A 19,518-nucleotide genomic window follows, 5' to 3' on the forward strand; every position below is an offset into this window, starting at 1 on the left:
TTACCATCACAGAAGGTTGGCCATAGAAACTTTGCTATTCTAAGGAGCTGCTGTTAACAGTATGGCAGCATAAGAAGTCCTGAGACCTGTAAACCTATTTTATGATATCTGTTGGACCAGTCTAAGGTAAAGGTAAAGGTTTCCCTTGACGTAAAGTCCAGTCGTGTCTGACTCTAGGGGGCGGTGCTTATCTCCGTTTCTAAGCCTTGGAGCCGGCGTTGTCATAGACACTTCCGGGTCATGTGGCCAGCATGACGACTCGGAACGCCGTTACCTTCCCACCGAAGCGGTACCTATTGATCTACTCACATTTGCATGTTTTCAAACTGCTAGGTGAGCAGGAGCTGGGATTAACAATGGGAGCTCACCCCGCCGCGTGGTTTCGAACCGCCGACCTTCCGATCGACAGCTCAGCGGTTTAACCCGCAGCGCCACCGCGTCCCGCCACCAGTCTAGCCCTCCTCAATTGACTCAGCTCTGCTAACTAAACTTCTTACTCTTCTTTTGCTCACTCAACTGCCAATGGGAAGAACCCATCTTGGGGCTAAGTAGGAAGAATGGTGGTATTGGTGTGTCAGTGATGCACCCAAGTATCAGAGAGAAACAAGCATAGCCTACAGGCAGGGCTAAGGATATGCATCACTAGGTCTACCATCATTCTGGATATGCATGAAGGAGATGGAGGACGTCTGGGCTAAGAGGGCTGTGTTAAATCTTGTTCAAGAGGACAGACTGCAGAAAGAGTGTTTCCTTCCCATGATGCTTCGGTTGAGACAGACATTTATTGGCTTCCTTTTTGTCTAATATACTGAACACCTAATGCATATGGGTGACTTGACTACAAACAATGATTTGGCACACCTGTTTTTTTTAAAATAATTTTTGTTATTAAAAGTTTTACAAAGCACATAGAAACTAGCACAGATTTGGAATACTTTCTGGAAGACACTGTCCTGTAAGACCTCTACACACTTATCTTGAGATACTCCCCATGGAGAAAGTACTTTATTTTCTGGCAAGCAAAGTACTCCTCCTTCACTAAATTAGTTGTTCTGGCCTTATTGCTGCAAAGTTTATTCTGAAAGACTATTGAGAAAGGAAAGAGTTTGCAAACACAGGTTGTCATTCTGAAGTTAAATCAGTCTCTTGTTTATGCAACTGGCATTCACTGTCAACAGTTTGCCAGAATCCATCTTCAAACATGTACAAAGGCATAGGTTTTTTTAAAAAAAATATTACATATGCTAATTATTTCTTGAAAGCCAGTTTGGTCTAGTGGTCAAGGCACCAGGCTAGAAACCAGGAGACCGTGAGTTCTAGTCCTGCCTTAGGCACAAAACCAGCTGGGTGACCTTGGGCCAGTTGTGCGCTCTCTCTCTCTCTCTCTCTCTCTCTCTCTCTCTCTCTCTCTCTGCCCTAGGAAGGAGGGAAGGGCAAACCTCTTCTGAAAAACCTTGCCAAGAAAACTGCAGGGATTTGACCAGGCAGTTGCCAGGAATCAAAACTGATTCAAAGGGACTATTATGGTGTACTTATGGAGTAAAAACTAGTTTCTATTTTGCTTGTGAAATGCATACATTTTTACAGTATTTATCTTCTGCATAAATATATATTCAATTGTTATGAAAAGCTGCTTAGCTTTCACTTTCCTCATTTGTGAAGTTTGAGCCAATGTAAGATAGCCTAAACTAGTCTTAAATCAGCAGATATTTTGAACATTAGATATCACTTTGTGGCATGAAGCCATTACAGTCCTTTGTGGTTAATAAGATAAAAAAGTAGAATTCAACGAAAGGGAGATTCTATTCTCAGAAAAAGCACTTTGGTTGACTATTTCAAAATGGCTGCTGCAGAGTATTCATCACTGCCATCTTGGTGATCCCACCTTCTCTCCAGTGTATTTTAATTTAGTGCAAGATAGAATTTCCCTCCAAATCTGCACGTATGACAGCTTTTTAGCTTCAGAATGAGGCTAAACGTGTGTGAAAGCAGCTGCCTCATGGGGTTTTAATGGAGGAAGTTAACAACTTATGAAGCAAAGCCCCTAATGTCAGCAAACTAGTGGTTCTGCCAAAAGAACTGACAGAAATATATGATCCAGAAATTAGGGTAAGAAAAGTAAATGTGTCAGTTTTCAGTATATTTATACTTGCTGTACTGACACATTTTTATCACTTTGGTTTGAAATTTGGAAGAAATGATAGAATTCATCAAGTGGATAATGGAAAACAAGCTTCAAATTACTAGCTCAGGATCTGCTACATTTTCTTATGTACAATGAAATTTTAAGGACTATTAATGTTGAAGCCTTTGGCGGAGGCAATTCTGTCTCTAACGGCCCACTATAAATGATAGATAACCAGGTAAGGAAAGCAGTAAAGAAGCTGATCTCATTAATAAAGCAAGTAATAATAAAGGTCTGTGTTAGCAGGGGACCTGGGGAAAATAGCAAGTTAGGTAGTTCTGTGGCCTTGCAAAGGATTTCAGCTGCACAGCTCTTGTCTTTCCCTCCATGCAAGTGGGAAGACCTAGCCAAACTTGGCTAACTGCCAAAAGCTAAACATTTGGGGGCTTGGTTAGTATTTGGATGAGGCTGGGAAGCTGAAAAAGTGCTCCAGAAGAAAGGAATGGCGACCCGCTATTAATTTGCTGCCAAGAAAACTACACAGAAGGATCCACGTAGTCATCCCAGGTTGAACTTATTCAAGAAGTCTTTACCTTTTTTTAATCTTGGCTTTGGTTGGGCAGAATCAATTCCCAGAACACTGTTGGAGACATGAAATTCTGCCAAAAGCTTTGACAATCTTTTCTTTGGTGCTTTTTGCTACTCAGAACGGCAATAAAGGTTGGCATTTTCACATGTATTTTAATCTTTTCTAATCTGATTTTGCAAAAAGGCAATGGCAAGCCATTTCAGTATTGTTACCTACAAAGCTATATAGATATGTCCATGAAGTTACCCAGAGTCCAGCTCAATGAAGAAAACTTTTTTAAACCTTTTTTTTTTACTTTGATATGTGGTATTTCTGTATAACAGAATCCATTAATTAGACTACTTCTAGTTGTAGGTAATTAGGACGAAAAGAAAAATCAGACATTACCAGCTAAAACTAATTGAAAGGCAAAATATTAGCTCCAATCTAATACGAAAGACAAATTATTGATAGTATAGCAAGAGAGACTGTATCATTCTGTGCTTCTGATAAAGTGAGTTGAAGCTATGAAAGCTGATGCCTTTTAATAAAAAATTGTTGGTCCAAAAAGGTGCCACCAGGTTCCTTCTGATTTTAAGTTATGTAAGAGTAAACTTTCTGAACATAAAGAGACTTACTTTCCAGTAAATTTGCACGATTGAATATCCAGCTGCAAATCCAAACAGACTTCTTTTGGACTTATTAAATAAGGATAGATTTGAGCTACAGAGGAACACACTTGTTTCTGATTGACGTTCTACAAATATGTATATGTTTATAAGTAAAACATAATAAAAATACATCAGTATACGTTTCCAACCTGGCATTATATGTCCAAAAATTGAGAAGGGGGAGAGGGGAAGAATCTCTAGCAGAAGGTAGAAGCATGAGGAACAATTACTGTTATTACTCTAATAGTTTACCTCGTCATCAACTCTCCACATTGCTAAATTACTCCTTTTTATGATATCTGAAACAAAACATTGTCATGCCTATGTCAAGTTCTCCAATAAAACCCCATAACTGAAAGCAGGCAGGGAACATTTCCTCTTCTTTACATTAAATGTTAATTAAAATGGTATGATATATAGTTTTAATGAGCTTGCTTTGTGTTGTTGTTGCCTTTTTTAATCCTCAGGCATTCAGCAGATTCTCAAAGATCAGGTGGGTGATAATTTCTTTCAAAAACAAAACAGCTTGTGGGAGATGCCTCCAGAATTCCTCCGTGGAGTTGCTGAGAGTTAGAAGTAAAGTCTTGTAGGACCTGCATGTAACTAGAAGGAAGAGGATGAAATCTATAAGGAGTTTTGGACGGATCAGAGACTTAACTAGAGTGGACTGTGATGGAGCATGAACTTGATAGAATGGAGTTTATTCTTATACTGCTTATCTAGTTAAAAAACACTTTTGGATCCACAAGATCTGAAGCTGCTCTAAAAAGGATCCAATCCAAGCCAGAGCTTGAAGCTAATATACACTATTCCCTCCTGTTCCTTTAAATGGGAATGCATGGCCCTGAATTTTAAGTGCTTTGAATTGAATGGAACTGCTGGGCAGAAAAGAGGAAATCTGCATACACCTCCCATCCCTACACACATTCTGCCCTGTTCAGTATGAGCTGGAGTTGGTTATGGTGCTATATCAGTCATATTGCTCCCCTCTCCCACCCCAACCCCAACCGGACATAGATGCTGGTACTTTGCCATTTGCATATAGGAAAATGGTAGCTCTGAAAACACCCCAAAGAGGAAGGTCCCTGGTATGTATGCTAGCACAAATCAGAAGCTGGCTGGGGAATTCTGGGAATTGGAGTCCACACATCTTAAAGTTGCTGAGGTTGAGAAACTCTGTGTTAGAAGATGCTGTGCTGTGTGTTTATAGGAGTGTTTGGTCCTCTCCAGCTCAGGAAGCTTGAGAAACTGTGGAGCTTGGGCAGTGAGGTTTTTTTTTTCAAATAATGTTATTAAGTAGTACAGTTATGCAGATAAAAACTAATACAACCTACAAAAAATAAAGGAATAGAAAGAAAAGATAAGAAGTGAAGGAAAAAGAAAAGAAAAGAAGAATATAAAAGAAAGAATAGAGAAAAAAGAAAAAGAATATGACAAAAAAAGAAATAGAGTAACTTCCCTCTTTTAAAAACTTACCACTTTCTCTTAAAATACAACAGTCTCTTAATCCCATATCACATCTCTTATCTATAGAAAAATCCTTAAAACCTCTTCATTCAGTCCTCATCAGCAAAAGTCCATTAAGGGTTACCAGAATTAACAACATCTATTTTAACCTTGATCAAATAAATCAACTTTATATTCCTTCCTTTTACTTATAACAATCTTGATCTTTAATCCCTTCAAGTAATGTCCTAGAACTTGATTTCTTCTCATTTTTATTTTGTCACTTCTCATAAAATTCTTTAAAACTTTAACAATTTTCTTTTGAAAATCCAATATAGGAAAGTTACCCAGATCACTATTTTGGTTTGTTATTTGTATATCCCTTTTAATTATTAAGACATCAGCCAGTTTCTTTTGTATATCCAGTATTTCATCTTCTTGCAGATCATTCTTGTAGCCTATCATTTTTAAATCCATGCTCAGATATATTTTGTTCCTCTTCCATAACATCATTCACACAGAGTCTGTCTATGTTGGCATCTTAAAATTAACTTCTGAGTCCATTGTTCTCATATATCCTTCAATACATTCAGTGTTTATTATTATTATTATTATTATTATTATTATTATTATTAATCAAATTTATCACTGCCCATCTCCCAAAAGGGACTCCGGGCGGTTTACAATAAAAATTGTTAATGTATTTTGTTCCATTCTATGTTAAAAAGTCAAATATGTGTTCTTCTCCTTTAGTTGTAATCTTTACTTCCTTTTACCTCCCTCTAGTGTCCAACCTTCAAAGTCCCATTCTATCATGTTTTTTTTTTTTTTTTCAGAATTGAAAACATGAGCTATTTTTCCATGGGAAGGATTCATTCAAATAATTTCAAAACCCCATTTCAAGTCCATCTAGACCCTTAGTCCATTTAGTAGTCCAGTTTTCCAAAAACAACACTCTAATCACCCATTTGCCATTCATTCCCCAAAATTGCTCCTTAAAGTCGCACTTAAAATTTCTTTCAGTAAGGATTGAAGGAAACTCACCCAGTGAATGCCATCAAACTTGCCGTTCCAAAGGTTCATATTTAAAAAACAGTAAAAAAAGTAATTCCAAACCTGATTAAGGAACAAGGCTTGGCTGAACTTTATTTCCATATAGGCCACATTACGATTGTGGGTGTAGATGGAATCCCTCAACTCTCAGTCTCTTGCCTCACCAGCCGACCATAAAAACCCCAGTTCCTGCTGTTTACTTGCAAGTAGCAGCTGTCCAGAGTACCTGTGGGCGATCCCACAGTCTTTCTTTCCTCTGGAAAGATTTCACCGGCCGGGATCCATCCTCTGGCCACCAGTTTCAGCCGTAATGCCATCCCCACTCCTTCAGGGATGTCTAGGTCACCATGTCCTCATCGGAAGTGTGTTGGGCAGTGAGTTTTTAACGTTTGTTCATATAGACTAGTTGTGTTTGGGTCTCTGTAGCCTACTTCCATTCTTTCATTTACAATGCAGCAGTGCCACTGACAAATTTGCTACTACATTATTATAGCGTCTGAGGGACTAACTAGCTTCTATTGTTTCTGCCCATCTTGTCTGATCAGACAGAGTGGGTGTGCTCTGGGTCCTGTCGATCACCCCGTGTTACCTGATGGGACCCAGGAAGCATGCCTTCTTTGTGACTACTTGGCCCTCTGGAATACTGTCCCCACCCCAAATCGGTATGGCACCCATCCTGACTGTCTTTCAGAGGTCTCTGTAAACTTTGCTTTTTCCCCAGGCTTTAGGTTGGGCTGGTTGGCCCCCTTTTAGGATTTTATATGTTGCTGAATGTTTTCTTCTCAGCTGCTGACTGTTCTTTTATCTTTTTTGTTTTTTATTGCTTTTAATGTTGTATGCCAGCCAGAGTCGCCAGGAGCTGGGCAGTCTTCCAAATTTAATCATTACATTTTTATAATTCATTATAATATATTATGAGGATACATACAAATACATTATCTTTTTCATCTGCCCAATAATGGCATTCAATACGCAGTGGTGCCTGAGAAAAGGAGATGTGTGTGCAATACAAAGAACTATTCTTCAGAAAAAAATGATTAAGCTAAGTTGCTTTTGTCCATTTATCAGGCTTCCGTGAAAACTGGCATTGCCGTGCAAACTTAGTAATGAGCTTGAATGACTTTTAGGCATTAGTGACCATATGAAATACTGACCATAAGAAACATCAGATCACAGCCTGACCCTCTAATTTTGAGGGTACAATATATGAGGAAGTGCAGCTCCTGCTAAACTGCAGTGTAGTTGAGAGATAAATGCATGGAGAAGATACCCCTTTAAATTCATCCTCTGCTTTTATAACAAACTGGAATCTCTAGCTGTGGGGGGAACCAGCTAGAGAAGAAGATTACGGAGGAAATGGTTTGTTAGCCGAGAGTTAGGCGCAGCCTTTCCTTCTGCCTGTTTTTCAAAACAGCTACCGTTGTTTTGCACTGAGACATGGGGGTTTGAAATCCCATGGTTGGTACTTAGTTTCTGGATACACAGTACTTCCAGGCTATTTTCCCTGTTGCTGCTGGGAAATTCTTGGAGTGGTGGTTCATTTGCCCAGAAACACACACACACACAGACACACACACACACACACTTCCATATTTTCTCCCTTTTCTTTGCTGCATTCTACCAATCGAGGAAGGGTAGATAAAGGGAGATTTAAACTTTGGGGAGGGGGAGGAGGAAGAGCAGTGTGTGTGCATGTGTGCATGTTAAGTCCTACAGTACTTGCACATTTCTCCCTGAAACCATTTATAATGTGGCTCCTATTTATAGAGGCCAACCTGAAAAAATGGGGTTCTTTTACATGTAAAGTGGGGGTGGGGGGCTAGTATGCAGGAAGGTATCTTATGTCCCTCTTCTCAGCTGGATTTTACCCCTCTCCCTGCTTTAAAGGAATTTGATAGTTACCAAATCCTGCTGACAGCCACAGCCAGGTTTATGTTAAAAAGGAGGACATTTAAAAAAAAAAATAGTCAAAACCAGGATTCCCATTATGCCTGCTTCCCCACCTTGCCTTCCTTTCAGGGGATTTAGGGGGCTAGCCCTCATGAGGGTCTACCAGAAAGGAAACCTAGCACCTAACCAGTCTGGTCTAATGGTTAAGGCAGCAGGCTAGAAACCAGGAGTCTGTGAGTTCTAGTCTTGCCTAAGGCATGAAAGCCGGCTGGGTGACCTTGGGCCAGTCACTCTCTCTCGGCCCAACTCACCCCACATGGTTGTTGTTGTGGGGAAAATAGGAGGAGGAGGAAGTATTAGGTAAGTTTCTGCCTTGAGTTATTTATAAAAATAATAAAGGCAGGATAAAAAAAAAAACAGCAGCCTTTCTCACAGATGCAACAAGGGTTAAAGAAACCTCATCAGCCTGCACTGATAGTTCTAAAACAGGAGGGAGAAGGATGCCAGAAATTGGTGCCAGGCTGCCTTCAGTTCAGCCGGAGCTCCTGCCTGAGCCTGTGCCAACTGCATTTCCTCATTTCAGGGCATTTGCTGGCTCAGAGCCCAGGGGGGAGCTTAATGAATCAGGGCTGAGGTGTGGCACTTGGCTTGGCTCTTTTCTCTGGGCAGATCTGCTGCCTTTCTGACAGGTTCTGTTTTCCTTAACTGAAGCCATCCTTGGCCTGGCCTGCATGGACGAGCTGCTCCCTCCTGGTGTTGGTACTTGACAATCTTCAGCTATTCCCACACACCAAGAGATTGTAGGCTGGTATTCTGTCACAGACAATTCAAGTGGGAAACAGCCAAGAACAGGGTTGTTTTGTGCATTAGAGACAAGAATGAAATTAAGTAAGCTCCCCTATGTAATTCTTTCTGAAGGGAAGTGTTGGCATTTCAATGGTATTTGCTTGATGGCCCTTGGTGTGCATGCTGCTTCCTAGTGTGCCCTTACTTCAAAGCCTCACAGATCCATAAACCACAGAGAATCTTTCAGTTGTAGGGCTTTCGCAAAAAATATGTAAAACTAAATATGCTTCCTATGTATTTATTAATTTTCTGTATAGACCAATGTTCTTCAAACTTGGCAAGTTTAAAATGTGTGGACTTCAGCTCCCAGGATTCCTCAGCCAGCACTGATTTAGGCTGAGATGCAGGCCAAAGGCTGGAGAAAACTATTCTGTGTTCTTTCCTTTGAATAAAATACAATATTTACATTTTCCATATATTTTGAATGAACTAGAGTGAGAGATATGGTGGGTAACCAAGTTACAGAACTCAGCTTATTTCTGCTTCTTCCTTTTATTCATGGCAGTTTGGGGATACATTTTGGTCATTCAGTGCTTCAGAGCCTAACTTCTCAATTAGCATAAGCTCAATGTCTTGCTATGCACAGGTTGTTATCTGCAATTGAACACCGGAACATAATGCCCCCCCCTCCCCAATAAATAGGTCCTCCTACTGTTTTGTAAGGAAACTGGGCAAATCTCTGTGTACATCCACATGAAACAAAATTTCTAAAACTCTGTATCTTACTGCATCAGGAAGCCTGTGTATATTGTATTTTTCTTCCTGACTCTTGGAAAAATTGTACACAACAATCCTGGAATGGATTTAGGCTGGTTCTTTCTTTCTTACAGATATTCAGAGTCCAAAAGCATTGAGCAAACTCTTTCATAGTTATTTAACCTTAAGGGGCTAGTTGTATTGGTTCAAGAATACTGGAACCTGGTCCTCCTGGACTATCATAGAGATGGAAGGGAGTAGCTTATAAATAAATAGGTCTACACATTGTGATTCAGTTGGGTCTTTGGAGCGTGCCTTGGCAGAGGGGCCATTATTTTATTTATTTATTTGATTTCTATAGCCGCCCATCTCAGCGAGTGACTCTGGGCAGCTTACAATCTTATGCCAAGATAGTCTGAGATGAATTTACATGATGATCTCACCCCCTCCTTTTCCATGGAGTTGGAGATGATCCATGATAGGAAGAAGAAAACTGTAATGATGCCTATTGTCATTTCCAAGAGGTTGGCTATATAAATTGGCTAAATAAATAATATAAAAATAATAGTGTCTTAGCTTATATGGTACCTCCAGATACATTTTCTGAGTAGGGGTCTTCATTTTACTAATGGAGATGCTGATTCTACAGACTTTAATTTTAAGAAAATGAAAGTTGTTCTGGGGGATAGTAACAAAGTCCTATAAAAAGAGCTTGAAGGAACTGGACTTCTCATCTTGAGAAGATTGGGGGTGGGGGGGATGTGATAGCACTCTTCAAATACCTGAAAGGATGCCATATGGAAGCTCAAGACCTGTTCTTTCTAATTCCAGGGTGCAGGACACGGAATAATCATTTTAAGCTACAAGAAGCTAGATTCTAATTGAATATACTCTCTCTCTCTCTCTCTCTCTCTCTCTCTCTCTCTCTCTCTCTCTCTCTCTCTCTCTCTGTATCTTAATTATAAGAGGAATTTACAGCAGAACCAATTACCAGAGAGTTATGTTCAAGTTTAGGCTACACAACCGAGCAGGGGTTGGAATCAAAGGCCTAAGTGGCCCTTTATAGTCCACGGTTTATAATTTTCTCTTCATTTAAAATCAATTTTTCCCCCTCTCTGGGCTAACTCTGCTAGTGCTGGAATATGGTTTTAAAGATAGGTGGGAGAGAGCACTGTTACGAGTTTTCTTCAGAATTTATGGGCTCTTTACAACTAAAGAGCGTTATCAACACAATTAAAGAATGAATTTGGATCTTAAGCTGAATGCCACCCCAAAATATTCCCCCTTACTAGGTGTTAAGAGTAGTTTCCCACTAGCTGCTTATTTGTTCTATATCATCGTGTTGAAATAGTGAAAAGTTTAAGCTCTGACCAGATTTAATGTTATGCTATCAGCAATTTTAGTTGGTAGATGCTTGAAAATTGCATATAAGCAGCACCTTTGCTCTTATAAAAGGAGGAACGCTGACTCAGTGAAACAAGTATTGCTTCTTTTATAGAGAAATATGATCTATTTATGCCGCATCTGTTGTTATGAATATGCTAAATTGATCTCCTGGTGGTCAGCTGGCTGAAACTTTTATAGATTCCATAAGTCAACTCCTTCATCTCCTAAGAAATACGTTCAACTTTTAGCAGCGTAGGATCTGTTATAGTTGGTAGGGACAGAATTAAGACAAGCTTAGTAGGACAGAGAGAGTTCAGGTTTTAAATATTTACTGCTGGTTTATAATAGAATGGAGGACTCAAGCACACTTCTGCCTGCAATACGTTACATATTTATGATATGCTATTTCTGTAGTTCGTAGCGGAATGACTGTAATACAATGGATAATGGTAACCTCAAATTTCCTGAAGTAAAATGTGAATAACAACAGTAATATAAATATTTCTGTCGAATAAGACCAGCAAAATCTCTCCTGGAATTCATCACCTTAGATTGTACCTCAAAGTAAGTTTAAAAAATTGAGAGGTTTTTTTCCCTCACCGACAAAAATCAGCAGTTAGAGCATGCCTCAGCCATCTACATTTTTAAAAAAAATTAATACTGGCTTAAGTAGGCCCCATGTCATTTTTTAAAAAAAGTTTAAATTTAAAGTATGCATGTAAACATATATTCAGGGATGAATTCTATAGGGTTTGCACTAAGTCTGAACTTTAATACTCAATGCAAAACAAAAGAAAACAAAATATAATTGTGGTTGTGGTTGTGGCATAAAGTGAAGCGTCAGAGAAGATCCAGAGAATTCATCTAGTGGCGTGGGTTTGGGATATATATGTCATATTTATTTATTTCTACTGCCCCAACATTAATTAACTCTGCATTGACTTACACTGACATTTTGCGTTTGCTATTTTGTTGCTGATTTGTTGCTTTTGAAAAAATCCCTGTGGAGCTGTTTGTAATAATAATAATAATAATAATAATAAAAGACTAAATCACCATATTTAAAACAACCACTATTCCTGAAGGCATTGCATGATATTATTACTCAATTAGCAAATAAGCCTTCATACTTCAATTTCCTGTAAAAAGACAAAGGGAAAGAACAGTGCAAAAATGGAGAACTAATGAACTGTGGACGTGACAATTCTAAAATTAAGTTTAGAGAATCTAAATTAGAAAGCAGGCAGCATGGCACCCAAGGCTGAGCCAGCCTAGTGACTATCATACAGTGGAATGGAACTTCTCTGCTAACTGATTATCTCCTCTTTAATCTTCCAACTTGGTAGCCTATATTGACAAACCTCCACCATTTGTGGGCCTTGGTGTATACCCTTTACTTGGACATGTTGCAAAGAGGTTATATCTCTTACAAAGGCACCAGGATGGCATTATGATAATTCCTGTTAGTATGGGATAAGTGACCTCTGATAGGCTTCAGTACTCTCAAATTTTGTTTTGGCGTCAGTGACAAACAAGTGTACAATCTTCTTTTTGTTCTTTAGTGATTCCTGCATGTTTCACAGGGATATTGAATAAAGTGTTGAGGGCTGGGACAGAACAGCCTCCCCATGGAAATCCAGATGGCTCAACCCTGTTGGCTTTCCAGAAGGCTGTGAAAACCTGGCTTTTCCCATAGGTATGAGGGCTGAGTTGTTAGCGGAGCTTGATATTGGTGAATCTGTTATTGAGGATTAGGTGTGAGGTGCTTCGGCTTTTGTATTTTGCCTTTCACTTTATGAAATTAGCTGCTTTTGTGTTCATCCTGTTTTTATTGCATTGTGAGTGGAACAGAGTTATTTGCTTCAGATGGGTGGCCATATACATTTGCTAAACTTATATGGCCACCCATCTTAAGCAATCGGGAAAAGGCAGTGATGTAACCTTCCACCAACTTCATGTGGTTTGTGTTTATTTTTCATGGAGGCAGCTACTGAAAGTGAATTTTTTCTGGACAGTATCTGTAGTGGGCAGTAGCTATAATCTTGAGGAATAGGAGGAAGAACCGCAACCAAGGTCAGGTAAAAGAAATCTGAGTCCCAACCAGAATTGTAACCTGAGAAAAGTCTCAGACAAGCCCCTCCCTGGTTCTCATGAAGATAAAGGAAGGGAGGGAGGAAGCACATTCAGACTTCAAGATTCTGTTACAGTAGCTCTATAATAAAAGTAATATTAGCCTGTATGACTTTGGTTTCCTAACCTGATCTACCTCAAAAGATTGACAGTATCACTTCCAAGTGAGATCAAGTAGCCATTTCCTTCTAGATGTCAAAAAGAAAGTTACTACCCCAGCATTTCCTCTGATGTCTTGTTTTCTGTGTGCAGGGAAGGAACCTCATTCCCACAATTGTTCTTTGAATATGTGAAGAGAGCCTCTAGAGATGGTTGTAAAAAATTTAAATCAACTCTTTTTGATGACTGCAATATTTTAGATGGAGCCAGTAACTTTACAGAGAAATGTACATATACTGATTGTAAATGCAACACTTTTAAAAACTGTTATGTATTTTAGGTACACATCAGTTCAAATTCTCAGCAACAAAAGCAAGCTTGCATTCTTCACATGGTGAATGTGATGGGTAACCAGGGTCTGAAAGATCAGTTTTATCTATTTAATTTATTTTGCTTTGGTTTATTCATAGTCTGAAAAGGAAGATGGGCTGAATCAAGACTAAGAAGTCCCCCTCACATCTCCCAATCTGTGGTACACAAATGCCCCTGTAATTGCTTTTTTTCTGCCATGTCCTCATGGTGTTGCCTTTGTCTCATCCCTAGCCCACAGCTGAGCCAGCTTAAAGTCATCCTTAACTGTTCTAGCTTTAGAGCAGCTTGTCTTGACACATGGTCTGCCATGGAATTGATCTGCCAGGCCTTACCCATGAGGCATTGCGGACACACCTGCAGATTGGAATCTGCCCGTTTCTACTGGCCACTTGAGGCGGCTGTGAGCAGCCCCCCCACCCCCGGCCATTTGGGCTTGGTCTGAAGACAGTCTCGATACCCAGCTTTCACAGAGGCATCTGCCCACATAATGTCAGAAGAGAATTTTCCAAAGTGTTTGTCAGGCCTTATGTGAGCTACCTATAAACACATGTTTAGCACTCATTTGAAAGAATGCGAGACCTGTGTAGGGTCCCAACGTCTGAAGTACCTTTACTTCCAATATAGACACTTCAGACAACACGTATCTAACATCAACAACAGTTTATTTGATCAAAAAAACGGCTGGGTGTCCAATACAGGCTTCACGTGGGAAGCCGCATGACACACGGTGAAGGTGTTGGGAGCTTTTATACATGCCTGAGACATGACGTATATCCCCTGAGGGGTGGCATGGTCCAATCATAATGCTATCCTCAGGTTTTTGCCCTTACTCAATAGTAGTTTGCTTGTCTCCTTTGTCCCTAGTGCAAGCGTATTACAGAAGTGAGATAGCAACAGTTAGACCAGCTCTTCACCTGTATGTTTTTAAAAAGTCCAGGGCTCTTGAGAGAGAGTCCTGTGCTGCACAAAAAGTTGATTTGAAGCAGGAAAAAAAAAGCTGGGTTCTGCCAGTTGTGTTACTAGCTCTGGGTGCATTACAGGCTTCTTACTGCTTCTGCCATGAAGGGGTTTCATGTGGCTGTATCTTTTTTGTTTGGTGGCCATGGTTAGGACTGTTGGTGGCCATGATGAGGTTATTACAGGTGGGCCAATCACAAATGTATCTTTTTCAAGGCCATCCACTGGCTACTTCTGAGTGCTGTCAACCACACAATTGGGACTGGACTTGGTGGTCACTTAGTGCCAGCACCATAATTCCCTTGTAGAACTACTCAAGGATGGAAGGTAGTTTTTCCCCACATCCCTCCTTCATGCCTATTGCCTGTCATATAGTCTATTTTTAAAGATGGGACCCCTGTTCAGAAATAGCCCAACAGGTCATAAATGCAGAGCAACTGTTATGCTGAGCAGGAGCATTGGAAGTTCTTCATCCTGAGCACCCCACTGCACCTGTGAGCTGTTAGTTGGGCCATGTAATGTTCTAAGCCCCTGCTTACCCTTGCCCAATTCCATTCTACTCCACACTGGGAAGTGTGATTGGGGAGTCATTTCCTCACCAGCGGAAGGGATCACCCACCAACTCCTTTCCTTAACTTGATCTGCAACAGGTGTGTAAGGACTGTACTCTTCACTGTTTTGATTTTGAAGAGTGGCAGTGGGAAAACACAATTTATGCTGGCATATTTTCCCACCAGCTCAAGGATCAGTGAATAGCGCTTTAATGTGGCTATTTGGAAGAGTTCTAGGATAGTTGAACTTAATTCCTTCTGAAACCATGGGGAGTTTCAGAACCATTGTGCCATCACTGGTTCTATTTGTAGATATTGAAAAAAAGTGTCTAGCTGAGTTATCATATTAAATCCTCTGTATAATGTTTAGGCAAAATAACATTCCCCCCTTTAAAAAAAATTAACAATGGAGGCTTTTTACTGAAGAGGACCTGTTACGATGGTAGTCCCTTGCATATATCTGTATTGCTTGGCATTTTTTTAGTTACCTTATGATTAAAAATGATTTTCCTAGTTTAGAAAGACAACAGCTGATATGATGAGAAGATATTCATATGTGAATTGTAGCCTACACTATTCTGAATTTATTACCTTTTGTTGCTGCTTGTTTCAGGATCTGGGAATCTCCCCTCCTCCTGGCTGCAAAAGAAAATAATGCCGTGGCCATCCGGAAGCTGGTAGCCAGCCATACCTGTGACCTGCATGAAAAAGGTAGTGGTCCAACATACTCATTATGGCCCCATTGCCTATTAAGAAAAAGCACAATTTGAGGAGTGAAGAAGTGGTGGTGGTAAAAATGTGTGGTTGGTTGGTGTGTGCCAAGGGCAGCTTCAGATCCTGGAAGAAGGAGCAGGATGGCTAAATGCCATGCACTCCCTGGCCTTCCTTGTGGCAAACAGAATTTTTACCCCTTGTGAATCCAGAAGGCACATGCGTGGTCAACTCCTGCTTAAGGAGCATTCACATTGCCTGTCAGGAGAGAGGTCACACACTGTTTTTTGGATGACAGGAGATCTGAGGAATAGAAGTGGTTGATACTATATCGATTACAACCTGTAAACATAACTGCCATATGTAAACTAGTCGTGGCTATCTCTAGGAGGACCCTCACCAGATCATTGCAATGTCACATGACACCTTCTCTTTCTCTGACACTCTCTGTAGGTGCTGTTGGGGAGACAGCTCTTCATGTAGCTGCCTTATACAATAACTTAGAAGCTGCTCAGCTCCTGATCAATGCAGCTCCAGAACTTGTGAATGTACCTGTGACCTCTGAGCTGTATGCTGGTAATTGTTATGATTATTGGATTTATGTCTCATGCTCTGAATAAAATATCAATGAAGAAAACATCAGTGATCATAAACATAATTAGTCACCTTCCCGCTAACAATCAAAGGGAAAAAAATAATCCCAGAATATATTTATAGGAAACTCTGTTGAAATAGAACTAGGTCTTTTCATGGTGCCTACTTGTAGAAAAAAATCTAATGGTGAGATGTTCCATAACTTTTCTCCAATTACCATTTGGGCCCACTTCCAGGTCTTCAGATAACAGTAGGGCATGGTGGAACACCATCTCAGTGGGTTAGTGTACAGAGGCTGACTTTCCTATATGAAGGAAGCACTTCAATGCACATTTATTGAGCATACGAGCTAAATATCAGTTAAAAAGAGTGATTATAGATGCATCCAGACAACCATTTATTCTACAATAAATTGTGATAATTTAGGTCCAATTTTCCTCTACAATGCCCAGCAATACTGAAACATTGAGTATGTTATAGGCTTTGTGTTTGAGATATATAGGACATGTTTATAGCTGGCTTGGCTGATAACTTGCCATATAAACTGAGTGTGCATCTGAGAATATAATTTGCCTTACTTAAAATGAGAGTCTATCTAAGAACCTGACCTGTGTTGTAAACCAATATTTTACTTGTTCCAAAAACAATTTGAAATTTGAGATGAGGAGTGAAATAGTCAAATTTTCAAATGACACCAAATGATAAGAACAAAAAGAAATGGATGGAACAAATGCATGGACAACAACGTGGGTCATTCTAAGTGTAAAGCAATCCAAGCTTCATAGGTGGACTGACAGAGTTTGCAGTTCTGGTGGAAATGTTTATGGTTCTGTTGGAAAGACATTTTTGTGATTGTGGTAGAGTCCCCAGTGTAAGACAACAGCAAAAGAAGACTAATTCCATGTTAGAGATTATTATGAAAGGAATAAAAGATACAACTACCGGTATCATAATGTAAGTGGGCATAATAGTGCAACTTTAAAGTACTACATATTCAAAGTAGGTTGTATTATTAACTCCTTATTGTCAGTATAGGTGCTGATGCTAAGAACAGATGCCCTTGACCATTTAGGGAGCTTGTGGTGAGATCTGAATCCACAGTTCAGCCTTTTTGCCACTGCCTTATACCAGGCCCCTGAGAAGTATCTTCTAAGAAATTCAAGATGGAATATTAAGCAGTGCATTAAACATTAAAACTCTTGAATGAGAACCTGAGTATTCACTTTTAACGGCAATTAACTTTGCAATTGCATTAATAATTAAATCCAGCCTCCATACTAACACTGAATCAAATTCAATTCCCTTCTGCATTTAACCCAGATGAACTTCTTTGAAAATGCATGAGGCTGATATAAACTATAAGTGATTTAAAATATGTATTTATGTTGTTCATGAGTTACTAACCTATAAACTACATTGATCGTACAATGAGCTGTCAAGGAGGCTGATCATGGTTTCCAGAGGAATAACAAGTTTCTGTTGTAGAGGAAATAACAGAGAGTCTTACAGTACCTTAAAGTCTAACAACATTATCATAACTTTGTGTTTCGTGGAGTACAGTTGTCCACATTCTGGTCCCATCAGGGAGAAAAGGTGCTCCCTAAGAGGTAGACAGTTGGAGCAATCTGGATTGAAGCAGAATACTAAGTCTTAATAGATATGATGGACCAGACTAGATTCTCTGTGGTCCAGAACACATTCTTTTAGCTAGAGTGCAGGCAATTATTTTAGCCCAAGTCCTTTGAATAGCCAGCCAAAATTTGCCTTGTTATAAGCCTACTACTTCTGGTTGCAGGGTTATTTCTATAGATGCTAGCTGCTTTTATGTGTGTGAGGGCAATAGATTTAATAAAACAGACAGGAAAAGTCTCCTTGGGGGCTCCCTCTTTATAAGAAAAATCTGAGATCTATTAGTTAGGATCAGTGGCTAGTAGCTCTTCTTGGTCCAACATGGGATTCAGTTCAAAGGATCTCAGTTGAAAAAGGCTGATGATTAGTTTTGATTAGTTTCTGGAGTCAGTGTCACTAGAGGCCATGATAATCTGATGAAATAGATTATAGCCAGGCCCGCAACTAGGGTCTGTGTCACCCAAGGCAAACATGGATTCTGCACCCATTTTGGCGCCCACCCAGTGCTCATTTTGCCCCCCCCCCAGCATGGAGCCCAGGGCACATGCCCCACTTGCCCTCCCCCCAGTTGCAGCCCTGATTATAGCCCATGAAAATGCATGCCTAAACATATACATATACATATTTTTTTTCAAGATGCTACAAGGGTCTTTGTTAATGTTGTGTATTTCAGGGGAGACAGCTCTTCACATAGCTGTGATCAACAAAAACCTGGACCTGGTGAAAGCTTTGCTTGAGAAGGGAGCAGATATAAATGGACCACGTGCCACTGGATACGTTTTCAGGCGGAGAAGCGACAGTCTTTTCTATTTTGGTATGTCTGCAGTCAACCACTTTCTTTTTGAATAATATGCAATTTGCATTATATTATGCAATATGTAGAGGAACCACTATTGTAGGGAGGAGCGTTTTGCTACTTGAGCCCACACCCTGCAGTTTGCAGTTGTGTTCTGAGACACAAAGTGCTCTCCTCCAAAAGACTGTGGTCCTCTCAAGTATTATGCCTCTGTCACTGAAGGTCCACGTGCTTATCTTGCAACTGGTGGTTAAAGAGGATTGCTTTGAGAAGCAAGGCTAGTTGGAAAATCACTTTTCCTGCAGTGGTATGATAATAACAGGAATTCAGTCTATGGCACCTGATCTGGGATGGGCAGCTTTTACTTGCCCGTTGTCACAGCTCAGTCCTCAATTGAGGAGCATGAAGTCCTCAACCAACCCAGGTAAAGGAGGACAAGACAGTTGTGTAGCCTTTTCAAAATAGTTTTGTAGAAAAGGGAATCTAAGGGTATAGCTTTTCTCATTCCCACTTAACCAAATGCACCAGCAATTTGCATCTAACTGCCCAGACCAGCACTAAGCCTTAGGACTGTCTTAGCATTTAAAACAATAGTAATAGTGAGATTCAGTATGTATTTGTACGTCTAGGGATATATATGACTAAAGTTTACATATATAAGACTAAAAAGTTTACTCTTGTTTTATTCTTTGTTCTTGTCGTTTCTGTTTCTATGTGGGGGCTAACGTTTATCGTTACCATTCTTATGGCTGTTTTGATTGGTTTTAACCTCAGCATGGATATTTTAATTTTTATTTATATAGCCTATACACTGCCAAGAATTATTTGATTGTGGCAGAGTAGAAATAAATTTTAAAAATAAGTTAATAAATAGGGTAATGATAGTTTTGCCCCATAAGGCAAAATGAATTTAACTCGTGTTAAATATCTTTAGCAAACAGAACTTTCTCACTGAAGTGAAAACTAGCCTATATACAGTATAGGAGGGAAACACTGGT

General features: G+C 39.8%; 1 protein-coding gene across 1 annotated transcript in view; it reads left to right on the forward strand.

Annotated features, from left to right (window-relative positions):
* Nucleotides 1-19,518, forward strand: part of LOC134492502 (transient receptor potential cation channel subfamily V member 6-like) — a 69,522-nt gene that overhangs the window by 32,531 nt on the left and 17,473 nt on the right. The window contains exons 2-4 of the mRNA XM_063296674.1: nucleotides 15,404-15,501; nucleotides 15,955-16,077; nucleotides 18,398-18,538. Coding sequence (XP_063152744.1) covers nucleotides 15,404-15,501; nucleotides 15,955-16,077; nucleotides 18,398-18,538 — 362 coding nt within the window. The remainder of the gene's footprint in view (nucleotides 1-15,403; nucleotides 15,502-15,954; nucleotides 16,078-18,397; nucleotides 18,539-19,518) is intronic.

This window comes from Candoia aspera, chromosome 2, assembly GCF_035149785.1.
Source record: "Candoia aspera isolate rCanAsp1 chromosome 2, rCanAsp1.hap2, whole genome shotgun sequence".
NCBI classification, from domain to species: Eukaryota; Metazoa; Chordata; class Lepidosauria; order Squamata; family Boidae; genus Candoia; species Candoia aspera.